The sequence below is a fragment of the Malaclemys terrapin genome, chromosome 12 (assembly GCF_027887155.1).
Source record: "Malaclemys terrapin pileata isolate rMalTer1 chromosome 12, rMalTer1.hap1, whole genome shotgun sequence".
Classification (NCBI taxonomy): Eukaryota; Metazoa; Chordata; order Testudines; family Emydidae; genus Malaclemys; species Malaclemys terrapin.
In genome coordinates this window covers 4,424,978-4,451,386 of record NC_071516.1, presented here as the reverse complement: position 1 = coordinate 4,451,386, position 26,409 = coordinate 4,424,978, and the positions used below count along the sequence as shown (strand labels likewise).

General features: G+C 54.1%; 1 protein-coding gene across 5 annotated transcripts in view; it reads left to right on the top strand.

Moving 5' to 3' along the window:
• The window catches only part of UCKL1 (uridine-cytidine kinase 1 like 1), a 42,391-nt gene extending 26,767 nt beyond the window's left edge, over positions 1 to 15,624 (top strand). For 3 of the 5 annotated variants that reach the window (XM_054046090.1, XM_054046093.1, XM_054046092.1), the window contains 9 exons: positions 370 to 431; positions 6,422 to 6,441; positions 10,186 to 10,284; positions 10,986 to 11,079; positions 11,916 to 11,978; positions 12,630 to 12,752; positions 13,459 to 13,566; positions 14,125 to 14,281; positions 15,239 to 15,624. In XM_054046090.1, coding sequence (XP_053902065.1) covers positions 370 to 431; positions 6,422 to 6,441; positions 10,186 to 10,284; positions 10,986 to 11,079; positions 11,916 to 11,978; positions 12,630 to 12,752; positions 13,459 to 13,566; positions 14,125 to 14,281; positions 15,239 to 15,309 — 797 coding nt within the window. In that variant the 3' untranslated portion in view covers positions 15,310 to 15,624. Of the gene's footprint in view, positions 1 to 369; positions 432 to 2,484; positions 2,502 to 6,421; positions 6,442 to 10,185; positions 10,285 to 10,985; positions 11,080 to 11,915; positions 11,979 to 12,629; positions 12,753 to 13,458; positions 13,567 to 14,124; positions 14,282 to 15,238 lie in introns of all 5 variants that reach the window. The other 2 variants (XM_054046091.1, XM_054046094.1) reach the window with 1 other exon arrangement.
• Positions 15,625 to 26,409: the final 10,785 nt, after the last annotated feature.

The following is a 26,409-nucleotide window of genomic DNA, read 5'->3' as shown; positions in this document are numbered from 1 at the left end:
ATCCCTGTAGCCCCTGCTCTTGATGGCTCCCAATCAAGATTAATTGGCCTGGTAACTCCCTGTGAGCATGTGTTGGCACCAGGGTGAGCTGGCTGGCTGTGCCAAACTCTTGCCAAGGAGCTAACAGGGCTGCTGTGTGGTGGGTGGTTTTTGGTTACGTCGGTGGGTCTGCCTCAGTTCACCCCAGCTGACGCCCTGGGCCTGCCACTAGCTGAACCGGCAGGGAGCAGAGTTACCGGTTTGGGTCCAGGAAGGCAGGGACCCAGCGTTCCCGTGTTTCAGAATCGCAGGCCCCAGAGAGATGGTGCTGACGTGACGCTGAGTCCCTGTAACTCGCCCTGTCTCTCTCTCGTTCTTGGCGCACTGAAGGTAGCGGGAACACCGTGGCCATTGACCTGATCGTCCAGCATGTCCACAGCCAGCTGGAAGAGGTAAGGGCTGCGCTGGGAAGCGCCAGTTCAGGGAGGTGGCAATACGGGTGCTTAGCACCTGGGTAGAGCCGGGGCAGTGGCGTGGCTAGTGACACCATCCAGCACCTAGCCGGGGTATCGTTTGGCTTGGGATTTGCTCCCTGTGCTGCGCCGCATGTGAGAGCAGCGGGGCGATGATCGAGATTCCTGACCTCTCCTCAACCGGGCGAGTCTTCCTCCCTCTGCCCCTCCGCACTGGCCTTACCGCTGGGCAGAGCAAGCCGTGCATCCCCGTTCCCGCTGCTGCCGGGCCTGCCTCTGTATGGTGGCATGCTACAAGCTGAAGGCAGAGGGCTGCAGCCTGGATGCTGGAGCTTTGCACAAGGGTGCTGGGGGCCCGCAGAGCTGCATGGCACCTCTCCCTGCGTTCTCTGGGCTGTGCCCTGCCCTGGCCCTGGGCTCGGCACATCCCAGTGCTTCCTTCCGTGCCTGCAGCCCCTTGAACCTGCCTGTCCCTTACTGGGCGCTCTTGGATAATAGCAACTTCTTGTTGGGAACTGAGAGTTTGCCAGTAACCGGAATCTACTGTACATGCCTCCTCCCCGGTACAGTTTTCCTAACCGCAGGCCTAGGAAACTCAGCAGCCCCAGGGAGTTAAGCACAAACCAGGCCCTGACTTCTCCCACCAGTGCATTGCTCTGGCCCCTTCTCTTCCACCAGTTCCTGCCCTCCAAGCACGCGCAGCCCTTGGGTTTCCGGCTCTGAACAACTCTCAGAACAGGCCAGTTTTTCAAATCCAATTCAGACGCCCCCCACCTTGGTCGAAGCCTCGTGAAAACAGCTGAGATCTGCCCCCCACCCCCCCCCCGGGAGCTGAGACCTTTCACCAGCATCCAGCCCAACTGCCATGATTCAGTCTCACACCGGAGCACTAGTGTGAACCGGCTCCAAGTCGGATCCAGAGTCCGACTTCCACATCCTCAGCCATCTCTAGTTTTCACAAATCTTGACTCCCTTAACTGGAGTGTAACAGCTCTGGAGGGTGGGTTACGTCTGAGCACTCGAGGGGGTGTCAGATCAGCGTACGAGGTTGTGTGCCGTACCCTGCGTGCTGCAGTTCCTAGCTTCCCTGGGAAGATTAAGGGCAGACTGGTGATTTCAGCGCCACAACACTTAGGTTCTTATATAGCTTTTGTATGTTAACTCGGGGATATGCTGGGGGCAGGGGAGGGGTCTCTTTGCACTTTGATTTTTGGCATTGGAATCCGTTTGCTTTTCAAGATAGCTACGCTCCAGAAGGGCACATGCGCACAGAAGTCTGATGCACTTGGAAATAAAGTTCTCCACTCCAATTGGCCTTTCTAAGCTTCCACTCGGCTACAGCCAACTTGCTGCCTGGAAGCCCAGTGCATGAGACTGCATGCAATACCACACAGGCCAGCAAGTCCCTATAGGAGACACTGCTCCTATATGTTAGCACTTGCTTAGAGTGTGCCCCTCCAAAAATGTCTCCTCTCCTAGTTAAAAGGAGGTCCCTATATTTTGCTGCAAACGGCCCTATTTGTAGAGTTGCAATAATGGCAGGTCTAGAGGTTGTGAAATCAAGATTTCATCTTGCTACCGGGCCAGAGGAGCTGTTTTCTTGTAGAAGTATGAAACGCTCATGTCATATCAGAAGAAGAACTGGTATCTACAGCAAGATGGAAATTGGTTTTGCAGTCTCTGAACTGACTCATAGCTGGGGTCCGAGACCTGGCCGGTTTCCATGGAGATGAGATAGCTGCTGCTTATGGGAACAGGCCTCAGGAAAAGCAAATTAGAGCAAAACTTTCTTTCAGATAAACCTCACAGTGGGTGAGAAATGCGGGTCCTTCCCAGACGGCTGTTTGGGGAGAACCTGTGAATGCTGAGTTTTGAGGGGGGGAGGGGTTTCCTGGGGGGTGGAGGGAGAAAGACTAAACGTGAAAGCAGGAAAATATTCCTATTTTTCCCTTTTTTTTTTTCATCTCTAAATGCCCGTGGGCTTGACAATGCTTAATGCCGGTTGCATTGTGTCTTTGTGTTACTGCTGCAGCGTGAACTCAGTGTCAGGTAAGACCCTCATGACTCTGTCCTGTCTGCGTGACCTGAGGCATTTCCAATGCCAGGCACTGCTTGGGCTGCACTGTCTCTATCAGACTCCAGTAGCTTCCTCATTGAGTTCAGACCTGTAGAGTTCATCTCACCCTTTAGACTCAGGTGCAGCCAGGAGGGCAATATTTTAAGCTCTGGGCATATATAGTAAGTGAAGGGATCTGCAGTTTCTATGGCCAACATCTGACCTGACCGCATACCCAATCCAACTCCCACTGACGTTGGATCCAGGCCTAACGTATTCTTCGGTGAATCCGAGACGTTCACAAGGCTGCCGACTTGCAGAATGGGAAAGCATTTGGTATTTTTCACCAGATTTTTTTCAACTAATGTGAAAAGTGGTTTGGAGACCTCTTCATCTGAGCCGGGGCTGCTGGAAAAGCATAGGAAAACCAGGGCCTTGTGTTCCAAATTTAAACTGAGCCTCGCCCCGTTTAAACAAAGTTCCTTGAGAATTGCGGCAGCCCTGGGGAGCGAGAGACTAAGGCACAGGGGTAATAGCACCCAAAGGGATCTCGACTGAGTCTGAGTGGTAACATACACATTTTGATCCAGGAGGACAAGCTCTCTGGGAATAACTTCAGGACCCACCAAATAATATAGTGGGAGATACGATTACTAAGTAGCTCCAGGTGTATATACAGAGTAGACACCTATTTAGTTACAATATCAGCGTGTAGATGGTGCTTCTGCTTTTTCCCTTCCATTAGGCATTCAGCGAAGATTTCAGCTATTTTTGTGGGAGGCGAAAAGATGCATTTCTAAAAATGCGTTTCCACTTAGATGTATATCTTTGTTTAAAGAGACACGTAACTCAGGTAGGCCTGAAGTTTACATTTGGCATAAAAAAGCTTTTACAAACCCTCGGATGAATAGAAAAGCTTCTGTTTTTTCCCAAACCTAGTTATTTTCAAGCAAGTAAATTGGTTGGTTAAAATTTCACTTTTAACAATCTCGGGGCCTAATGTGGCAAACATCTCTACGCGTGAGTAACTTTACTCCTACGGGTAACTGTGCTCGTGTACGTAAGTGTTTGGAGATTCGAGGCTGAAGGCGGCATATAGTGACACAACCATGAACATTTTTCTGTTACAAATGTGTAATTTGAAAAGTGGTTTGGAGACCTCTTCATTTTCTGTTACAAATGTATAACTTGTAACAGGCTAATTTTTTCCCCCAAGCTGATATTGTTCTGAAATCCAAAAAGTACCACGCATAGTCTTGATTTTGCCTTTTTTTCCAGGCCTCTTGAAAATCTACAAATTAATAAAACGGTGCTGATTTTGTAATGGAGAGTTTAGTGCTGTAGCACTTTAATTGCACAAATAACTACAACCACAACACTTGGGTAACCTCAGAATTCTTATCATGTATTTCAATCAAGGCTTCCTTTTTGGTAAAAGTCTGAAAAAAATGAAGGTCGGGAGCTGGAAGATGCCTGCAAACATTGGTTTAAACGGATGAAACCCAAAGGTTTTTATTAAGTCAGCTGTCTCCAGCACCCTGTCCACCCAGGGACAGATGTGTGTTAGGTAGCAGATCAGGGCTGATAGATGGGGACGTGCAAAAACAGTGAAACGTGCCTGAAAAAAATGGGGCTTTTCAACTAACCGAACTCCCCAGCCTCAGTTCTCAATGGCTTATAATGAATACCAAAATCCCTCATTCTAATGTCGGTGCCTTTCAAATGCTGTGTTGGTGAAGCTATGCATAATCTGTAACTGGTAGAGAAAAACCCAGATGTCGGATCTGGGCCCAGGCTCACCTACCTTCCACACAAACTGTAGGTAAATTTGGGTAGGAATCCAGATTCCAACTCCATCGCTTTGGCCCCTTTCTAGCACTTTGTCAATGGAACTTTTTAAGTATTATGGAGGTGAGCTGATTCTAAGCCCAGTGTGTAATGACTGGGTAACTTACAAGGATGAACTGTTGATACATCTAACTGGATGTTAACAGGGTTAATTGCTGATGCATCCAAATTCTCACTCATTTAAAGAAAATTGTAATAATCGCTGGACATTCGACTTCTCAGTTTCACACCTGGAGGTGTGTTTCCTGTCTGAAATTGCAACCCACTGAGCCATCCGTGTGCAGACACCGTACCCACACATGCAGTTCCCATTAACACCAGTAGGAACAGACCCCGGAGTCTGCTTGCTTGCGTTGAAGTGTGATGCTTTCGGTGATGCCTTTATCCATTGTTTTCCCTTCCGCCATGCTGTTTGAGAACTGGACTTGCTTCTAAAAACGGGTGTTCTCGAAGATGATTTCACCGTTGTCAATCGATACTTCCCCTCCCCAGGTCTAGATCACCTCCATGTGCCCTTTGCCAGTTGTGTCTTTAAATATCAAGCCGTGGCACAGTGTAGTAGTCCTTGTTTGAAATGTCAGCCGTTAAAAGCCAGCTGCCGTACGTGTTTGAAATGCCTTACCTACATTAGCTTCTTTGTAGCTGGCTGTCTCTTGTCTGCTTCCTGTCTGATTGCATGTACAACAAAGAGCTGGTGGTGTTCACCGTGCCTTTCTGAGAGACGGTCACCCCATATTTCTTTTGCTTTCATTTCTCCCCGCCCCCCCTTGAAGCTTTCATTCTGGGGAGGGAAATAAGTTTCCAAAGTGAGACATTTTCTCGACCTGCTCACGGCTGCTTGGCTGAATGTTCCATTGCTGGCCAGCCACAGCGAAGGGGGGAGAGGAAATTCTGCTCACCTGCTTCACCCGCAGGATGGCTGAGAGCCAAGCCAGCAAAGAGGGACAAACTCCTGCAGGTCCCCCTCCCCCCCCCCCCCCCCCAAAGCCTGGCCAGTCCACCGTTCTCAAGCACAGGGTCGAGCGAGAGCGTGAGCTCTTGTCCCTGCAAGCTGCTGAGCTGTTCTCGCTGCCCCGTTTGCGATCCCCTTGTGTGCCGAGTTCTGTTCAGCGGGCCGGATTGTGAGTGCCTCTCCGAGGAACGTCAAATGCTCTTGCCGTGCGCATGCAAATGTGTAATGTACTCAACTCAGCTCCCATCCCGCTGGGAGAGGAGCTTGGGCTGTGGAGTTGGGTTCTGAGTTGTGACTGTCCCAAAGTCGGGCAGCCACTTCAGGCCCATCTCTGCACAAGATGTACTTGTCCGGCCCAGGCCAAATCTTTAACTGGGCCTCTCGCAAGAGGCACTTGCGACCCAAGTGTGAGTGCTTGTGTCCCCTCGTGGGCCTGGTAAGCAGGTCGGTGGGCACATCTTGTGCCTGTTTGCATGTGCCAACAGCGACAGGCTGTGTGTCCTCCCCCTGCGTTCCCAGTTCCTGGGATCTTGGAGTAAACAAAGGCTTCTCTCTCTGATCGTGGGAATGCACCGAGTCCTGGATGCGGGGTCTGGTCTCTCCTCCATGCAGAGGAGTCAGGGGACGCCAACGCCTGTTAGCGTCAGTGGAAGCAAGGTGTGCAAGTCTTGGAGGGCACAACAGACTCCTGCCAGTCCGGCTTTTGTGGCATCACGCTTCTCTGCCAAGGCAGCGGCTGGGACTGGGGCCTCGCTCCATTGAATGCACAAGGGACATAACGCTTTCATTTTCCCCCGTGCTAGGTTGGTGTGAGTGCTGTGGGGGGGCCCCTTGGAGACTGTCCAGCAGAGGGCAGCACATCTAAGACAATCTGTTAAGCAAACACAGGTTCAGTGAAAAAGACCCTTGCTGAAGGATCTCTCCCTGATGGCTCAGGTGTTGATCGAATCCAACTGTTACTGTTTGAAGTTAATACAGATCATGGCTCTCCCCTGCCTCTCCCCAGTCCTTTGACTAATTAAAATGCTTTCTCCTTTTTTTCCCTCCCCTTTAAACCCTTGTTGTATTTCCTGCTTTGTCTCTCCCTGAACGTCCCTCCCATCTGGTGAACAGAGGAAGCTACGCTGGGATATGTGAGGAGCACTTGCAGTGTTTTGAGTTTGATACTAACCATGGGAGCTGCAGGGTGACGGGGGATGAGCTAGGGCTGCATGCTGAACATGGGGGTGCACAGAGAGGGAGCATGTGCAGGTTCCTACAAGGGTGATGTTCTTTAAGCTGAACTGAAAGGAAACCTCCCCCACCCCCCACCCCAGAACCTCCTGAGAATTAGAGTATGGGGCTATCGGTCTTGGGTACCTATATGGCCACATCGCCATAGTATCTGGGCACCTCACAGTCATTAATATATTTCTCTTTAGAACACCCTTGGGAGGCCGGGCAGTGCTATTATCCCCATTGTACAGATGGGGACCTGAGGCACAGAGAGGCTAAGTGACTTGCCCATGGTCTTGCAGAAAGTCTGTGGCAGAGCAGGGACTTGACTCTCTCCCCCACCCCCCAAGTCTTAGGGTATTGCTCCAACCACTGAATCATCCTTCCCCCTCTGCTGAACCTGGAGAATTCCCCAGAGCATGAGGTGTCTAGTCCCACCATTGCTTTGGGGGATTGTTTGCCATGAGCTCCACAGCAACTAATGCCTGGTCTGACTCTCACCCCACAGAGTGGTATAGGGCTGCATGCACCCAAGGGGTTCCTCTGCTGTCACAGCCTGGAAAGCAAAGTGCAAGCATTTCAGGAACAAATGGAAACGTTGGTGACAAGATAAGTTTCTCCTGGGCCTGTTCACAGCTCGGTGGTGTAGGAGGGGTGTTCCTGGTTGTGTTATGCCTACTTGTGGCATCCGAGGACTGTGTCTTGGTGTTTTGTGTAGGTGCTGGAGAAGACAACCTGGGCTGATCCTCTCTGGTGTGGCACACACTGATGTACCACAGTGTGCGTGGGGGCGGAGAGCGGGAGGGTGGCAGTGACTAGCACTTGGATCGGATACAAGGGCTTGGGCAGCAGAGAGCCGTGACCTCGGAGGGCCTTTGCAACCCGCACAGGGCCGTTCGGTTTGTGGCTTGTGACAGTGCTGACCACACGCCTCGCTTTAAGGCCTGGGTCCCAATGAGTCTGCAAATGCCGAGTTGAGGCCAGCGCACCATCCTCAGGGGGCAGAGCCTTAAGGTGCAGTTCCCTGGCGTGTGGCACGTAGGTCCTGCAGCTGGCAGGGTTATTGGTGAATCCTCTGCCAGGCCTCACAACAAAAAAGTGGGCTGTTCCGCACGGGAGCCGTTACCGCTGGCCCTCGTCCAGCAGTTTTGCCAGCCTTGAGCGCTGTCTTTCAGCAGAGAGGCGAAGCTAAGGTCCTGACCCCGGGGGAGTTGTCTGAGGAGCCCATGGGACTCTTCCCGGGGATCGAGGTCGCTTGTCCTAGTGGCCTCTTCAAATTCCACCTCTGGGAGCTTTCCATCCACTGTAGGTGCCCTGCGGTTGGATCTGCCACCCTTATCTGCTGTTTCTGGGCCCTGCCACAGAACTGCCTCGTTCCCTCCAGGTGGTGGGTGCGTAGAGCCCTGTATTTCGGGTCAGGCTGTGACGCGCTTTGAGATCCAGGGGCTGTGTAAAGGCAGGGCACGGTTATCCCTGCCCCAGCGGTGCTGTGGGCGCGGCAGCCCATTCTCCCGGGAGGGAGGCATGCTGGAGACGCCCCAAGCCCGTTGCTCTTGTTTTGTGACACAGAATGTTGGCTCCAGCTGGTTTGATGATTTCTCCTTTTTTTGTTTGTTTTTTATCCCTCTCGACCCTCCCCCTGCCACACACACACACATACCATTCTCCCCCTCTCAGGCCAGTGTGGGCCGAGTCAAAACCTGTTTGTGGGCCCGATCCTGCAGCCATTCCCCATGGGACATGGATGCAGGATTGGGTCCTTCCGAAGAGTGAGGGCCTCTAGCGAGGCCGGGGTGGGACAGCCTCCCTCAGATCGCCCCGCGGAAGCCTGGAGCAGCAGCACGAGGAGGGGACTTGCAGGAGCCTCTTGCTGGTGGCGAAGCCTCGCGGTGGGCATGGGGAAGGGTGGGACACAAGCAGGGTGCCAGGGAGACTAACATGGGGTTCTTCCTTGCTAACCGAGTGCAGCTTGTTTGGCTGACCACCCGCCCCCGAGGTTTTGAGGGGTTCGTCTTGTTTCAGAGCACAAGTGATGCCGGGGTGGCATTTTGGAGAACGCTCTTGCAAAGCCTCCCCCTAGAACTGAGTGCACCCCATGCACCCCCTTTCTAAAGGGGAGCACAGTTTTCCTGCACACTGGGTCTCTCCGCCCTTGGTGGGGGTGTATTCCGATTTCCCCTCAAAGTATTTCACAAATGCCCTTTCCCAGCTTGGCTCCTGCCATCGAAATTTCTACCCTCTATCTGGGGAGTGGAATCTCCCCCACATCTTCCCCCCCCACACACACACACACCCTCCTCTGAACCTATTACAGCCTTTCTCCGTAATCAGCTGATGCAGGAGGGTGGATCCCTGCATGCCCACACGTGCAGCATGTTCACAGGCAGTCTACAGCCCTGGTGTCATGAGCGCAGAGAGCGTCTGTTTCCATAAAGAAACATCTCTTTGGTTTTTAACAATCAAAACAGGAGCTCGTGGAATAAGCACAAACCCCTCAATCGCTCAACGGGCTTTGCTTGCGTCTTGATTTGCATTTGTTTTAGCCGAGGCCAGAGGATGACTGGGTAGATGGAGGAATCTGGTTGCCATGCCCCTCCTCCTCAATCCCTACCTAGTCATCTTCCTCCTCCTGGCTTGCTTGTGTGAGTTGCATTAATTAACCAGGGTGGTTCTCTACTAAATCTTTACCTGGCTGGTGCTTTTATCTTTTCCTTCCTGCAATATATTTCTGAACCAGTTGCCGTCATTTTTGTGTGTGACCCAATGCACAGCTGTCTGAGTCCAGTGTTCCTCACGTGCAAGGCTGATTGGTTCATCCTTTCCAGCCAGAGACGTGCCTTTACTACGTCTTTCAGACATCGAGAGGCGGCTAATGGGAACCCATTATCAATGGCATTTCCTTGATCCAGGAATAGGCATTGCGCCCAGCAATGTTAATTGATTTGTCATCCAGAGATGAGTCACCCCAGCCGCCAGCCCTGTCCAGCTATGAAGCGTCTTGAGACTATTCCTAATTTTGTAACCATGAAACTGTCTCTGAATGTACCAGAGCTCCCACACCAAACCCTTCCTAGAACAATCGTGCATCCCAAGGGGTGCCGTTAATCTCAGGGGATCAAAGTGTCAGCCAGTGCATGGGAATGGGACACCCTGACCAAGTACCCTGTTTCTCATGACGTGCCAGAAAATATTTGCTCTGAGAAGCACCTTTTATGGGGTCAAATTTGAGATACTTTACTCCTGAGTGGTTGCCATAGCTTTCCCTTCCTCATTGATTGACTGAGGGATCCATCCAGTGAATTAGAGCAAAGGAAGCAAATGAGACCGATGAGCAGCAGGAGTGTGATATGTTTTATGGAGAAGCTTCATCTCTCCTGACACAACTGGTCAGTGACAGTAACTGGCACATCCTGGATGGTAAATATGTTGGTGCAGCCAGTTGGAGCCTTAACATCCCAGCTGTGGGCTGGTGGGATGCGAAGGCTCCGGGATTCTAGACGTGGCTTCTCATTAGTGTCGTTAACAACCCCGTTGTTACCTTGGGTGTCTTCCTCCCCCACCCGGGCTGCAGGCCTTGGGTGCTGCCCTTAGGGTTTGGCTGGATGACTGCTTATGTGCGTGAACGGGCGCTCACCTAGCTGTGGTGTTGTGTTGGTCTCCAGGGCAGCGCTGGCCTCTGCCCACCAGTGCCATCCCCTTCCTCGGACCCTCAGCGTGCTGAAGAGTACCCCGCAAGTGCGCGGCATGCACACCATCATCCGGTAAGCGCACCACCTCGCATTTGGAATGGCTGAGGCTAAGGGCCTGGGGGCCTTTAGCATCATCCAACCTTGGTCTGGGCGTTTGACATCTCCCACTCGTAGGGCCCCCCCAAGAGAAAAAATCCTGCCCCGGGCCAGAGACCCTAGTCGGGCTGGGCAGTTCTCACCCGCTTCCTAGAATCATCCATTTGAAATAGGGTAATGTCAACCCGTATGAGCGGCTGCCTGTTCAGTGCCCTGTACAGCCGTGAACAGCTGTTCCTACCACCACCCCAAGAGCTGGGTACCGTCCCTGCTGTACAGACACAAACGGAGGCATAGAGAGGTAGGAGACCTGCCCAAAGCCCCACAGCAAGAGCGCGGCGGAGTTAGGATTAGAACCCAGGAGATCTGGGCCAGGGCGATTGCTCCACCTTGGAGCGCCCCTTTGCAAAAGTGCCTATGTCCCAGCAACAAAACTACAACCTGGGGTGGGGCAGGATGACCCAATATCGCGCAGTTCCCGGTAAAGGGGCCTGGAGAGGGTCAAGGTCCTCGGCTGCATCTACCTGGGAGGAGGCTGAGAAACCTGCCCTGTGTATCTGGTCCACCTTTTCCATCCTATGCGACCCTGCCTCGCCCTTCAGGCAGCCTCTGACCCACAGTCAGCGTCTCCTGGAGAGTTCTCGGTGACGGACGTGCCTTTCTCCCCTCCCCGTTAGCGACAAGGAGACCAGCCGCGACGAGTTCATTTTCTACTCCAAGAGGCTGATGCGGCTGCTGATCGAGCACGCGCTGTCGTTTCTGCCTTTCCGGGTACGTACAGGGAACGAGGGGATGGAGGGGAAAGCCCGTTGTTCTCTCCTTTCTGATCCAAGTCTGGGAGGACAAGGGGAGGACTGCGTTTGCCCCTGGAGCCTTCCCTGCTTCTCTCTGACTTGCCCTCTCGTGGAAAAGGCTAAAAATAAATGATTCCCCTAGGTCAGACAGAGATGGGACCCTATTCTGTTGTATACCACACTCATCCCCGTAGTGTCTAGACACCTTCCAGCAGTGTGACTGACAGCTGTCACGTGGTTTGTTCTCACCTCCTCCCCAGGAAGGAAAGGGTATGCAGGGGCATGTTTTGTGTTAGCAGTGGGTGGGTGGGTGTGATTTTAGATAGATAGATAGATATACACACACACACACACACGCACACTGTCTCTGTCTCTCTCTCGCCTGTATGTTATAGAAGGCAGATCAAAGAAATGCACCTTGCCCTTGGTACGGAAGGTGGGGAGGGAGGGTTGGGATGGTCCTTCGTTTCCAGGGGGGTGTCATTCCATGGTCTTGGACTGCCTCTCCCCCTCCTCCCCCCAAAAGCTGCGTCTCCACCGTCGCTGCTGCTGTGGGGTGGGTAATTGTATAGCACAGGGGCGCGTCCGTTGCTCGGCCTTGGGAGCAGAGAGCAGGTGCAGCCATGTTTCTAAGGCAGCTGGACCTCTCCCCACCTGAGTAAGGGGCCTTCTCTGGCTTGCACAGCTGGTGTCCAGGGCTCAAGCACCTCCCCTGATCGCCTGGCTCCATGACTGTCCGTGGTTCACCAGCCTGTGGCTTTTGTGCCCTGGCGGTCTGAGCCCGTGTTAAAGCTTGCATTGTGATCTCTCTAGAGCTGCATTGTCCAGACCCCTCAGGGAGAGGACTACGAAGGGAGATCCTACAGTGGGAAGCAGGTAAGGGGAAGGGAAAGGCTGGATTCAGTTGCACTCAGTGGGGCCAGATCCTACGCCCATTGAAGTCAACAGGAAGACTCCCCCGGACTTAATGGGCCTTTGATCAGGCCCCTCGTCAGCATCTGGACTAGCTGGGTCTGCTCCAGGGGGCTGGCGGGCTGGCTGCTGGGCTGTAGAGACCACGGGATTCTGCAGTCTACAGCTTAATTTATAGCAGTGACTAGTCAGGTCAGGCGCTTAAGTGGCACTACCGAGGTGGGTGCTCCGCATCGCTCCTCTTCTCATCCTCCCTGTCGGGGAGGCAGCTGTGTCTGGGTGGTAGCTGTGAGGAGCTAGCTGCTTAACCCTGTCACTGCTGGAGGAGATGCGGCTGTGCATGGCTCAGTCCCATTGCTGGCCTGGGCAAACGGGAGCAGGGACCAGGCCTGGGGGCTGCGTTCTGCACACAGCTCTTAAACTGACCTCAGGTAAGGCCCAGGACCCCATTGATCAAGTGGGGCTAATGATCTTACCTGATGCTGTGAAGCGCTTTGAGGCCTCTGGATCCAAAATTGCTGTAGAGCCGTGCTAGGGCTAGTTCCTTTGGAGACCAGAGACCAGGAGCATTTGAGGGGCCCCGCGTGGCCGCTTCATCCCCGCTCTCTGTGGCAGATCACAGGTGTGTCTATCCTGAGAGCAGGCGAGACCATGGAGCCGGCGCTCCGAGCCGTGTGCAAGGACGTCCGAATCGGCACCATCCTCATCCAGACCAACAGCAACACTGGAGAGCCAGAGGTAAAGGCCGAGGGCGCCTTGCGACCCGGGACCATTCGCCGCAGCACTCTCTGTCGCCGGGATCCCTAACGCTGCCGCGTGCCGAGTAATTACAATCAGTTCGTTCATTCCTGCTGGCCACAGCCGGTCTCGTCGGGAGGTGGCTGGTTGGTAGCTGGCTTTCATATTTAATGAGCATTCGTCGGTCACTGAGGCCCAAAATGTCTGACTTCAAGCGAAGGCTTTCACGGTTGTCTGTGCAAAACTGCCTATGTAGTTGCACGTGCAGTGACCGGCTAGACGTCTAGCCAGCGGCACGTACACCGGCCGCCGCTGAGTGTGGCAGGAAGGTAACCAGGCGTGCCAGTGAGGCACTGAAACGTGCACCTGTTGGTGCACTCGCCATTCAAGAAAATTGGGCCGAGGTCGTTGGGGCTTTTTAAATGCATGCTCTCCACTAGGTGTTCTAGCAGCAGCCCACTGCTGCGGTGCGTGCCCGGCTAGCCTTTTAGCAGCAGCTGCCTCGTAAACAAAGGGTCCGGTAATAGGCCAGCAGCCGGTACCCGATTCAGCCCAGTAATCCTGCCAGCAACGGGGTAAGTGGGCGCTGCTGACACCCTGCGGCAGGTGGCGCATGCCCCGCCCAGCTAAGGGAGGGGTGAGCAGAGCTGTTCTGAGGGTGAGCAGAGCTTTTCCCAAATCTCTCTCGGGTCTGTCCCTCACCCAGCTCCACTACCTGAGGTTGCCGAAGGACATTAGTGAAGATCACGTGATCTTGATGGACTGCACGGTCTCCACAGGCGCGGCGGCCATGATGGCCGTGAGAGTGCTGCTGGTAAGGAAGGATGGCGGGGGGCCCGTCTCCGTTCAGACAGGGAAACCCCGGAGCAGTCCTGGGGGTGCTGGGAACTTGGGGAGGCGGTGGGTCCAGCCCAGCGCTCTGATGCAGAATCCTGGGGTCCAAGTAAACTAAGTGAAAAGAGGAAGGAGGCTGGCTGGCGTGGTGCAAGCTGTAGTGACCTTCGCGGCCAGACACTCATAGTCACCCTCCACTGGGGGACAAGCCCTTCAGGAACTGAATTCACGTCCAACGCAAGCCAGCTCCTTCCCGAGACTTGGTTCCCGGTGTCCCCAGCCCAGCAGGGAGATCGGGTCCTGGGGTGCCAGGAAGGGGGCTGCTCTCAGTCCCTGGGGGCAGGGGCCCAATCACAGTGTTGGCCCTTTGGGGTGGGAGACCAAGGGTCTCTCCAAGTCAGGGCTGGGGCGTATTGGGGCTGGGGGAGGAGGGGCATACAGACCCTTGCACCGCCGCGGTCTGTGCATAAGGAGGAGGGGTCTCTCCAGAGCGGTGTCATGGCCCCTCCCCCGCCTTCACACCGCAACTCTCTCATAGGATCACGACGTCCCCGAGGACAAAATCTTCCTTCTCTCTCTGCTGATGGCGGAGATGGGCGTCCACTCGGTGGCCTACGCCTTCCCCCAGGTGAAGATAATCACAACGGCAGTGGACAAGAAGGTGAACAACCTTTTCCGGATCATCCCCGGCATCGGTGAGTACCCGCCAGGAACAGGCTCCGGAACCTGCCTGGGGTGGGTTGGCTGGTCAGGAGCACCTGGCCAGCCCCAGGAAGGTGAGGGGAGCTCGCCCTGCCCTGCAGAGCCTTGTTACAAAAGCATGCAGCCTTTAACCAAGGACAGGCTCGCCTCCTCTTCCCCAGGCAGCGCACGGGAACGCCAGCCCCTCCAGAGTCCGCTGTGGGCAAAGTCTACAAGGAGAAGACAGCAGGGACAGCATTAGCCGTAGGGTTAGCCAGCTTGGGTCTAAGAGGCTGGCATTGCAGAGCTGGACAGGGGACTGGCTGATCCCTGGTCCGTGGCAGGCCGGGGCGATTGCCCAGCTCTCGAGGAGGGCGTTCTCTGACGAGCGCCGTGCCTGCTGGAGCAGAAGGGAAGGGCTGCTGGCAGCGATCGCCAACAGGGTATGACGAAAAGAAGGGGAAATAAAGCAGGTTGCTCTGATCCCACCGCTGTCTCCTCATTCAGCATGTCTTCTCCACCTTCGATTTGCAAGTGACAGAAACTGACGCCCCCTGCCCTGTGGGCGCTGGTTGGCCCTCCCGTGCCCATGTGGGAGAGCAGAGCACGTGGGCGGCCCAGCAGCCCCTCTGTTCTTGCACGCCGTCCCGGTGGGGAGGGGGGTCTCCCACGGGGTGTCAGAGCAATCGTCCGTGTTCTTTGGGAAGCGGGTGTAGTTCCCACCCGGCTGGGTTAAGGGTAGGGTGACCAGATGTCCCGATTTTATAGGGACAGTCCGGATTTTGGGGTCTTTTTCTTATATAGGCTCCTATTACCTCCCACCCCCTGTCCTGATTTTTCACACTTGCTGTCTGGTCACCCTAGTTAAGGGTGTCCGGCATTCCAGCAGCACCGATCTCCGTGTGTAACTTCACATTGACGCCTTGTGTGTGCGTGTCTCTCTCTCCCTGCCCCTCGCCCCCATGCCCTAGGGAATTTTGGAGATCGCTACTTCGGGACCGATGCCCCCCCTGACTGGAGCGATGACACCTTGGACACTTAGCAAACCCCCCTGCCTGCCCTGGGTTAGAAGATGAGACCCCACCCTGGAGCCGAGGCAGCTTTGCGACCGCACCTTACTCTTCTGTTGTACATTTCCAAAGAGATTTCCCCTAGGGCATAAATATTTTTTCAGCTGTTGCGTTTGAAGTCTAGGGCCTATTTTTTCAAAAGGAAGAAATGCAAATCCTAGCGGACTGTATGTGCACAGGCACGTGTCCTACTTTAGAGCCGAGTTAATTTATTTTAATTTAAATATTTGCCTATGTAACTTATGTTAGATTTTATAATGAACAAAATAAAGATTTTCTCCAGTTTTCTTGCAGCATCGCTGTTGGTGGTTAGACCCAACCCCCCAGTGCTGGTAACTGGGTCTAATCCCCGTGCAGCTCCCAGATAAACCCAGGAGGAGCTGTAAATATGAGCTTTATCACCCTGAATCTGGCTCCGGGGTTGAAAATGCTCCGATCCCTTCTCCACCGTCGCCAGTCTGTCCTGGGACACGGTACAGCAACTAGGAGGGCACAGGCCTGCGTGGGGATGGGACAAGTAGCAGCGTGTCCTGCTAGACGCTCTGAAAGGCAAGGGCAGGCCAGGGCTGAGGCCGCAGGCGCTGTCCTGCTGTCCCAGCGAGAGGAAGGAGGAGCGCTGGGGGAGCCGTGAGTTGCGCTGTATCCTTGTCTCCCTATCACTCCACGGCCAACAGCCGCACCTGGGGGGACGGATGTTTGCAGCATAGGCCATTGCTGCTGCTTCACTGGGTACTTGCCGCTCTGGCCAGCGCTCAGAAGCGACTCCTGCCTGCGTGGCTCCCACTCCAGGGGCTGCCTGTTCCCAGCAGCAGGAGGGCTAAAGGCACAACCTCGCTGTGGGAACACAGAGCCCAAGGCGGCTCAGGTTGCAGCCAGGCTGAGAGCAGCCGAGTGCGGACACACTGGCTCCTATGGTTCTTGATCTCCCTGGATGGGGCCTGGTCTCTGTCCCCTCCTCGGGCTTGTCCTGCTGACTCAGAGCTGTCACACAGCAGGGGGGTCGGGGACTGTCTGAAGCTGCTCGGGTTTTGTAGCCTCCCCGGAACGGGTTCCTGACAAAATGAAGGGATGGTGACAGGAAACCTGCCCAGCTAAACAGCCGGTGCTAGTTTCCTGCAGCATTTCAGAGCAGCCTCCAGTATTTTCCCCTCCTCAGGGCCAGGTTCATCATAAGGCCAGGGCTGCTGGCAGCAGGAGTGGGAGAGATTCAATCAGTCCAGCCCTGCTGCTCTGCAGGGAAAGGGCCAGCTCCCCGGTACAGGGGCGCACCCCGTGAGCTCACAGCTGAGGCTGGAATGTACTTATTGGAAGGGCTGAGCGAAGGTCATGTGGGCAGGAAGCTGCGAGGGTGGCGTGGGGGCAGCGGGGTGGAAATCAGTGAGGGGTTTGGGCTCAGAATAGCTCCACTCACTAGTGTGGCTTCTCGCGCAAATCCTCAACTAATGAAAACAAGCGCAGCCCCGCACGCGGCGAACGCAGGATCTCGACACTTGAAAGCTGTGCAGGGAGGCAGTGCCGACACCTGATAAGCTCGCACTAAAAATACCTCCAAGCGTAGGTGGCCCGAAAGCTCGTAAGCACCCATGCCGTGAAAGAGAGTGAGTTTCCGTGGCTGAGTGAGTGACCCCGAGCGCTAGCAGCAGGGCCAAAGGGGGAGCAGCAAGGCAAGCCACTGCAGGTGTGAGCCAGCGAGTGCTAGTCCTGGGCCAGGGCTTCCTCTCCAAGCCCTGCACTATACCTAAAATGTAGGTCAACCTAGCAGAGGTGCTGAGTTCTTGGGGAGGGGTGGCTTGACCTCTGCTCTGCCCCAAGCCATGCCCCATTCAACTCCTTCCCTCAAGCCCCTGCTCCGCCTCTTCCTGCCCTGCCCCACTCCTCCCCATCCCCTCCTGCATGCCGCTGAACAGCTGATTGCGGCGGGTGGGAGATGCTGGGGGGCAGAGGGGAGGAGCTGATCTGTGGGTGCTCCAGCCGCAGAGCCCCATGGCGTCCGCACTGATGCTAGCTACGTCCTGGGAGGGAGTTCACCCCCTGGAGAGAGGTCGTTAAGCTGCCATAAGCCCCAATCTAGACACTGCTAGGTCGCCAGAAGAACGCTTCCGTCAACCTAGCCCCTGCCCTGCAGAGCGGTGACTTAACTCCAGCACCGGACAATCCGCTTAGCTGGGCACAGGCCTTGTACTTACGGTGCTGCCGGCTACGGGGGGAGGTGAATGGGCCGGCTGGAAAGGCAGCTCGGGCACATGCAGCCACAGGTGTCGCTACGCCAGCGAAGGGCCGAGCCTGGCCCTGTAGGCTGGGGGATGGGAGCAGCGTGGCTGGCTGCGTCCTTAGGAACTCCATGCTCCCCCTCGCCAGGGAAACCGAAGCCCCTTGGATTTGAAAGCCACACAAGTGGGAATTGAGGGTGCTCCGATAGCCCAGAGCCAAGCAACAAGCATGACCTACCCCCCTGCCCTTGTGCAGCACCGGGGTGGGGGGGGAGAGAGGGTGTGATAATGGAGCTGACTCAAAGCAGGCTAGCAGTCGCCCTTCCCCTACCGCACCTCTGCCCCTGCAGCACTCAGTGCATCCCTGCATTCGTGGCGTACGTGACAAAGGGCTGGCACAGGACCACTCACGTCCTGGGCCCCCACAAAACAAGCCGTGAAGGCGTAACAAGCAGGCAGCCCCTAGACTGCAAGGCAGGCTGTGGTCTGGGGTGGAAGAGGAGGACACTGGCTGGGAGGCTGAGGGTTCACTGACAGAGTCACCCTAACCAAACCGCTGACAATTCGCCTAGGCGCCCCTCCCACTGTGCGGAGCAGCACCTTCCCCAGATCGGGAAGATGGAAAACAGCCTGTCTCCCGCCTCGTTCCTTGCAGCCTGCCATGGTTTGCGGGCAGCCAAGCGCAGCGCAGAGGGGCAGCGTCGTGCAGCCTTTGCGGTGCCGCGGGGAGAGCTGACGTGCAGTAAGATGACAGAGGCTCCTGGGGAGGAGGCTGCAGCCTGCAGAGACTCAGGCAGAGTTTTACAAAACTCCTCTGTTCCCCGGCACATCAGCCAGGACACCAGGGACCTCCAGCTGCTAGGAAATAACAGCCTTGTAGTTACTCCAATGACTAGCGCAATGCACGCAGCCTAGGCTCCCACCCGCCACTGAACTCACTGGGTGTTCTGTGCCTGAATATCTTTGAGGCTCTGGGCCAGGGGGTGTATGAAGATAACAATAAGAAGGCAGCGGTGTGGCCCAGTGGATGATGCACTGGGCTCGATTCCCTGTTCCAGGAGGTACTTTGTAACCTTCTGCAAGTCACTTTGCTCCTCTGTGCCTCAGTTTCCCCACTTTGCAGATGATGAGCCATTGCTGCCTGGGTAAAGTACTGCAAGAGCCAAAGAAGCCTTGAATTTTTGCAGTGAGACGGAGGCCTTTAAGAGTATGTTTATGTAATGCTGACAGACCCCAGTCGTCGGCAGGCAGGATCGAACCTGGGAACCTCTGGCGCTAAATGCACGAGAGTCTCTACTGCATGAGCTAAAAGCCAGTGGGCTGTTCGCTAAGAGCAGACTCACTAATCTCTCTGTAAGTGGTGTCGGGGCCACTCGGTGAGCCGGAGCACCACCTCCAGGAGGGGTGGGGGTTACATCTACACCACAAAGACAATCCCACCTCACTGAGTCTCAGCGCCCGGCTCCGTTGACTCGGGCTTGAGGGGCTGAAGAGAGCAACGGAGATGTTTCCAGCTGGGCTGGAGCTGGGGCCGATTTTAGCCCAGCAGCGCGAGCCTGAGTCAGTTGCCTTGGGCGCCGCGACTCGGTGCCGTGGGTTTTTCTTTGCAGTGGCGCGTTTGGAAAAGGGATGCAGGCTGCTAAGGCACGTTGGCCAACCTTGCCCCGCCTTACTAAGAGATGTAGCCCTCCTCTAGCCCGCAGCCCAAGGGCGCTCCCAGTTTGGAGCTGTCGCGTCTACAGACACCCCCGGCACGCCGGCGGCAGGGGAACCATTGCCCCATTTGGTGAACAGCACCTCTGCCCAACTGGCAGCTGCGAGACCCCCCCCCCAACTGCTCACTGGCCAATTGTTCATTTAAAATAAAAGGGGCTGGAGGCCCAGGCTTCAGCCGCAAGAGTTTTGCTGTCCTGCAGCAGCTGCACCATTGTGCAATTAGGAGTCACAGCGACCCAAGCTGCAATGCGCCCGCCTGCTTGCAGAGCCAGCACTTAGCACCGCCATAGCAGGCTCTCTGGGCTAGCTCTCAACACGCTGCCAGTTATGTGAGTGCGTTGTAAGAGTGCAGCCTGGAGCTCGTTCGTTAATACGAAGAGCGCCATCTGCTGGCACGCAAGAACACGTAGCGTTGCCTATGAGTTAGGGCGATCAATAAAGTTGTTGTACATGGCAAATGCCGCGCTTCTCTTGCCTGGGCAGGCATCGTCCCCGCTTTACATGGGTAAACTGAGGCACAAAGTGTTTCGACGGCTTGCACACGGTCACGCAAACTAAACTCAGCTGGGGTGGGTAGATATGATTGGTCAAACCAATCACATGGTGGGTCTTCTGGGCACAGATTGGGTAACCAGAAGCCCATCTGGCGCAAGCTTTTATGGCATATGAATTGAACATGTGTTTTCCAGAGCTAGTCATATAAGTGGCTGGAAATGTGCTTTGAAACGGGGTGGAGATTTGAAACAGGCCAAACACTGCAGGCTCCTGAGGGCCAGGCCAATGGGAATCCAGCCCACAATTCAAGGGGGGGGGGGGGGGGGGGCTGTCATTTTTAACCACAATATTCCTGTCCCCAGATTGTTGCTGATTGGACGGTACATAGGGACCTGCCCTAGCAGTCACCATTGGCCAGGCCTTTCCACCTCATCCTGGCACAACAGGGATTGCTTTTAACTAGCCGGGCAAGCGTAATTTGTCCTGCGGGAACCGCCACCAAGCCAGCTGAGCTCAGACAGGGGACTGGGAGCTGAAAGGCTGCTACCTAGCGCAAAGTTAGCCAGGTGAGCAGAGCTGCCCCTGCCAAGGTGGCAAGAGGCCAGAAACGTTCACCAAATAGACAGCCTTTTGGAGTCCTGGCATTGTCTCCTTCTCCTGCGTTTGGCCCAGGAGCGGTGAAGATTTCCCCGGGCGACAGGGCCGGCTCCAGGCACCAGCCTGGCAAGCAGGTGCTTGGGGCGGCCGCTTCGGAGAGGGGCGGCACGTCCAGGTGTTCGGCGGCAATTCGGCGGATGGTCCCTCACTCCCGCTGGGAGCAAAGGACCTCCTGCCGAATTGCCGCCGCAGATCGCGATCGCGGCTTTTTTTTTTTTTTTCTTTTTGGCTGCTTGGGGCGGCCAAAACCCTGGAGCCGGCCCTGCCGGGCGAGCTGGGAAAGCCGTCTCCAAATCTTCAACGCCCAGAGCCACAAAGGTATTTAGGGTCCTAACAAGCAGCGCAAGCTGTGAGAACTAGGCACCTAACGACCATTAAGGAGCTGGTCCCATGGGTCTGGCTGCAGATTTTGTGACTGCCTTTGCCCCTTTGACCGTTCTACCCCCTCCCGCGCCTGCTCCCAATTTGTATCGGGTGTCGCATATTTGGTTGCTGAGGGGACCAGTGGTTTGGCCTATATTTGGAGCTCGGCCTGTATTAGAGGGCTGACACTAGTCTAGAAACCAACTCTTAGGCCTGCTCTGCACTTAAAAAGTTTCACAGTCCTAACTCGTGCACTGGTACCGCGCCTCGTGTGCCCGCAAGCGGAGCCGGCTGCATGTGCTTTACGCAGCTGGTTGGCTGTGGAGGAGGAGTTCTGCTGGCGTAAAACGCCTTCATAACGCTCTAACTGCCAGCCCACTAGGCAGGTCCTACCACTTTAGGTTAAAGCTGTACCCCGGTCCAGTGTAGACAAGCCCTTAGTGAGGCGTGCAAGAGAGTACACACACCTTTCTCCAAAGGACAAAGCAGGAGCTACCAGCATCACTGGACACCCTGTAGGCGTTAGACAAGGAGGCCATTTCACTTGGCTTCCTTTATAGGGTAAGTGACGAGGCCTCAGCGATGGAACCAGTTTCCTTCTCGCTTCTGCAACGGTGTGTGACTTCCTCGCTGGGTATGTCTACACTGCAATGTAACCCTGTGCGTGAGTCCAGGCTCAAGCTTAACCCCGCTTTGTGTCTACACCGCAACTGTGCTAACCCAGGGATTGGTGCTAGGGTCTCAGGACCCCACCGGCCTCCAGTTAAACGGGGACCCAGGGGCCAAGCCCCATGGCTTTGCAGCGTAGACACAGCCCCACTTGACTCGGGTCCTGGGAGTTAGCCAGAAGTATCCCACAATTCCACGGGACAATTCCTTAGACCTCTCTATCCCAACAATATGCAATCCACTCTGTTGAAAAAGGACGCCAGCCACCCCCTTTTCTAATAGCAGCAGCTCAGTTTAGCATAAACCCATTCTCTTCTGAGCACTCATCTGCATGCACACTATCAAAGAGCCTCCTGGGCTTGTAACCGAGCGCGAACCCATCAAGCCTTTTGCAAAGCGAGCGGCTTCCTGGTACCATGCAGTTTTCCCACAGTGCCCCACACTCCTAGATCTACAGTGGCCACATTTCGGGCAGGGTGGCACTGGGGACTCTGGGACATGGTTAATTTTACTCGGGTCTGAGCACTGAAGTGTGGCTATCAGATACCTAGGGTCAAGCCCAGGTTAGAAAAGTCTGACCACAGGGTTAAACTACACTGTAGACGCTCAAGCCCAGGCACGGGTCAGCTGACACGAGTCCCAGTAACCCTGGCGTTACCGTGCAGTGTAGACATGCCCTCCCTTCCTCCTGGGCTCACCAAGGTGAACAGCTCCCTGAGCAGAGGGGAGTCGGAAGGCAGTGATGCCAGGAGAGGAAGGTACAGCTTAGCAGGGCTGGGGTGGTTCATAAGGAAGCAGAGGCAGTGACTTGCTGAGGCTTAGGCTGGCGTTTTCAAAGGTGATGCAGGGAGGCAGGTGCCCGACGCCTACTGGATATAGGCACCTAACTACACTCCTTGGAAATGCCTGGCCTTGACCCTTTTAAAAAAACTGTAGCTAGGAACTCACCTACCCGGCCTTGCTCCCAGGGAGGGGGCGGGGGCTCTGCTCAATCAGGGAAGCAGCCAAGGTAGCGTTCCCCAAGTTGCTTCGGCGTCAGCTAAGAGAGGTGCTAGGAGACGCCCACACCTTGTGTCGGGACCAGGGGGACGTTGGACTTGCCCCCAGCTCCCCAGTGAACTCTCACACCTCTCTGTCCTCTTCCACATGTAGGCCTATGAGTCAAACGAGGCGTGTCCTGGGCCAATGTACCCCAGCTATGAACACCCCCCGCCCCCCGAGGAGCGCGCCGCAAAGTCACAACACAAAGTGGCCTGTAACCCTCAGGGAACCGAGCTCAAGTGGACAGTCTGCAAATAATCCCCCTTTTTTCCCATGGCTAGCCCCAGCCCCAGCCCTAGGCAGAGCTCAGGGGAATCTGTGTTCCACTTATGTGAGTCCCTCCTCAGTCAGCCAGAGAGCGCATATCCCCTTCCTTCCAGCGGGCCAGCACATGGCCTCCATACGGGCCCTATCCCAGGCAGAGCCCTTCAGGGAACCCTGCCCTGAATACCACATGCAGCACGCCCACTGCTCAGGCACCAGCAGCTCCATGCAAAAGGCCTGCTGTCAGCATGCCACACAGTGCAGTTCATTTGCTGGCACAGCGAGGGCAGGGCAGCGATACCGCCCTGAAACCATTGCTGCCAGGAGCCTTCTCATTGTGCACTTCCCCGCCCTTCCTTTTTCAGCCTTTCAAGCGCAACTTTCTATTGTTTACAGCAAACTTCTGGCGCCAACGCCACCACATCGGAAAAACTGCGTGGGAGGCTGCTTTAACCCTCTGTCTCTGCTCGCTGGCCAGACGGCAGCACGCACACACCCACCCAGCAGTGACCAGAAAGGCTGAGCTACTGACAGGCTAAAGCAGCGAAAACAACAACCAACAGCAACGCGGCTGTGCTGAGATCTCAATCTTACAGAGCCCCACAGACCCCTTGCTTCCTTAAATAGCCTTAGAGAAAGCGCTGTGTCAAATGAACGTCTTTTAACAGCAGGGGGGAGCATGGCAAGGCAGTTGGGGCTGGTCCCAGGCCAGTCTTTTCATCTTTAACGATTTAAATGGGCTCCCCAGATTAGAAATCACCTGTGCCTGCCAGCCCCAGATTGCCCTGCATAGTAAGATTGTTCCAACACCCCCTAAGAGGCTGGGGAGAAATGCCCTGCTCTGACCTGAAGCCTGGTTTGCCCACTTCCCATTGCTCCCCTAGAGATCCTTGCTGATACTAGCATATAACGCTTGATGCCCCTGCCCTGGGTCACTCAGAGCCACACGCTGGGTATGTAGCTGTTTAGAGACAACAATCGCAAGAGAGTAAACGTCACCCTCCCCCATCTCATGGAAGCAGCAGCCCGTTGAGCCTGGGGGTCCCCTGGTTAATGCAAGGAACAAGCTTTATATCGTCTTCCCCCTACCCCTCGATCTTCAATACTGAATACGGCACAACTGTGCATTAATCATAATTATTATTATAATGACAGTCTGCAAAGTGTGCTGAGCACGCTGCAGCCAAGCTGAAAGCCAAAGCCCCTGCACCAAAGACCTTACAGTGCAATCTGTCCTTATGTCTGAGGGGGGAGGGCTGCCCTGTCCCCGGGCTGCAGGGTGAAAGTTGTCACTGTGAGATGGAGGGAGGGACATTTGAAAAGCTAGTGCTGGAACCTTTTGGAGCAGTGGACAGTGCCTGGAATGGTGATGAGATGTGTCAGGATATATTGAATCAGCGGTCCTCCTAAACCTGAGGTGTGTATTAAAGAAAACAGTTGTAGTGACAAACAGGCTTCCACACAGCTCCTGTTCCAGCTTTGTCTTCCTTGTTTACCAGGGACCGCATCCTACTTATTTGGTACTGAAAAAGCACCCAGAGACATCTAGTGGCTGAACAACACACTGCAAGGAAATATAGTATTACAAGGTAAAAGGCTGTCAGGCAGTAGTCTCCAGCTGGCCAGCAACGGCCTGCCCAGGGATCATTGTAGGCCAAGACATCACCGCCTCCCACTACTATATTAAATAAAGGGGGTTGCGAAAAATAATCCCCTGAAAAAACTGTGATACTCCTGGGAATGAGAAAAGCATTTACCAAAGTGAAACTACTGCCCTACTTAAGCACTGAGGAAATGTTACACTATTGCTTCCCTTTCTCCCATCCTCCTTTTCACCTTCCACCCATTGATTACATTAATCCAAAGCATCTTCAAAGCCCTTGATTTATTCCCATCACTTACTATTAAAAAACCCATCAGGCAGGGTTCAGGATAACTGCTCCTGCGGTCTCCCCGCTCTATGTCCCTGAGCAGGAGACCCCTCCCACCCCAGTAGCTTCTGCAAACTCAACCGAAGACCAGGAACTTCTTGTCTGACTTCCTGCCCAACACCAGGAGCTAACCAAACCACAAGTAGCCTGACCAGCAACCTACGGACTTGAACCTGGGCCCCTCGCAACTAAAAATAGACAAGAGCAGTAAAAATTAAATATCTGCTTGACTATGACAGACAAAGTCGCTCACTCATTTCAAGCAGTGCACGCTGGAAAGCAGAGCTTTCAGATGGTAGTTTCTCAGCTACAGAGCAGGAGACAGGGCCCTCTTAAACATGTGCAGCACTAGCTTATTAGTCGACTGTAGGCACCAAGCTGGGACATCTCCACTGCACGGCTTGTAGCCCACCGGTGTGTGGATGGAAGCTCGGACGGGCACAGAGATTTTTTATAAACTCTCAGCTCAGACCAGTAAATTCATTTTCCTTTTGACCTTTCAAACCATGTGTTTTCTACTTCTTCAGGGAGAGACCCACAACTTTTAGCCTGACACATGAAGGTTCTGTACTGTATTCATCTGAGAACTTGGGCAATTTACTCCAAAATTGCACGATTCTGAGGAAACGGACTGGATTTTTCCCCTTGGATGCATGGATCTGAAACAGAGCAACGTGGCAAAGTCGTCCTGTCCTGGGAATCCGCTGGCCCATAATTTCACAGGATGCAAATGTAGCCAATTAAAATTACTGCCTCCCTCCTGCTTACTGCACACAGTGAAACATGTCTGAAGCAGCCACCGAACAGATCGGCAGTAAAAACGGTCACCTAGCAGCGATGGGTCTTTAACTAGAAGCTGATATAAAATCGTAGTGGAAAATGTGGGGATATTTTTAAAATGTCTAAGAGGAGGGGTGTAGTGCAGTGATCCCTGTGTGACATGTTTACATACACAACAAGGTTAGATAAGATGCAAGATACTGAATTACTGGAAACTATGATTCACCGATACCGAAAATTAAATTAATATTGTCTGTCACTTAGTTTCCCCGGATTGGGATCACTCACCTGGCAGACATTTACATAAGCCAAAGAAAGTGGAAAGAGTTTGTTCTCCCCGTCTCTCAGTGGCACTTTACCAGGAGAATTAATTTGGAAAAAAGACATTTACAATGAGAAGAATAAAAAGCCAGTAAAATAATTCAATAAAATAATCAAGAGTCAACAGTTGTCATGCGTCACCCCAGAGATGGCTACAATTCAGTGAAGAAGTGTTTCAGGCTGTCACTTTGTAAAACAGTTGCTTTGGGATCTTTCAAGATATAAGACAATCATCTTGGGCTGGATGAAAAAAAAACCTTGAATTGTCCAAATGTCAATGAATTCTTTCTGCAGGGGAAGATCACATTTGACCATCAAACCACATAGTTCCAACTTTGGGCTGGAATTATTTAATTTTAAAAAATCCACACGGGGTGGGAAATGGGTGAGAGAGACATACATATTAATTACATTGGGGGAGCTGCAGGAATTTAGTTAAAACAATTAGATACAGGATATTATTAGCCATACATTTAATATATTTGCTGACAGTATAGCCAGTTCAAGTGCATCCAAGTTCCTTTCTAGACATTATTTTTTAGTGGGTTGTAAAGCTCATTAACTCATAACATTTTGATCGACATTAAGATTTTACCAAATTTCCCCCCTCCTCCCCCCTCCCAAG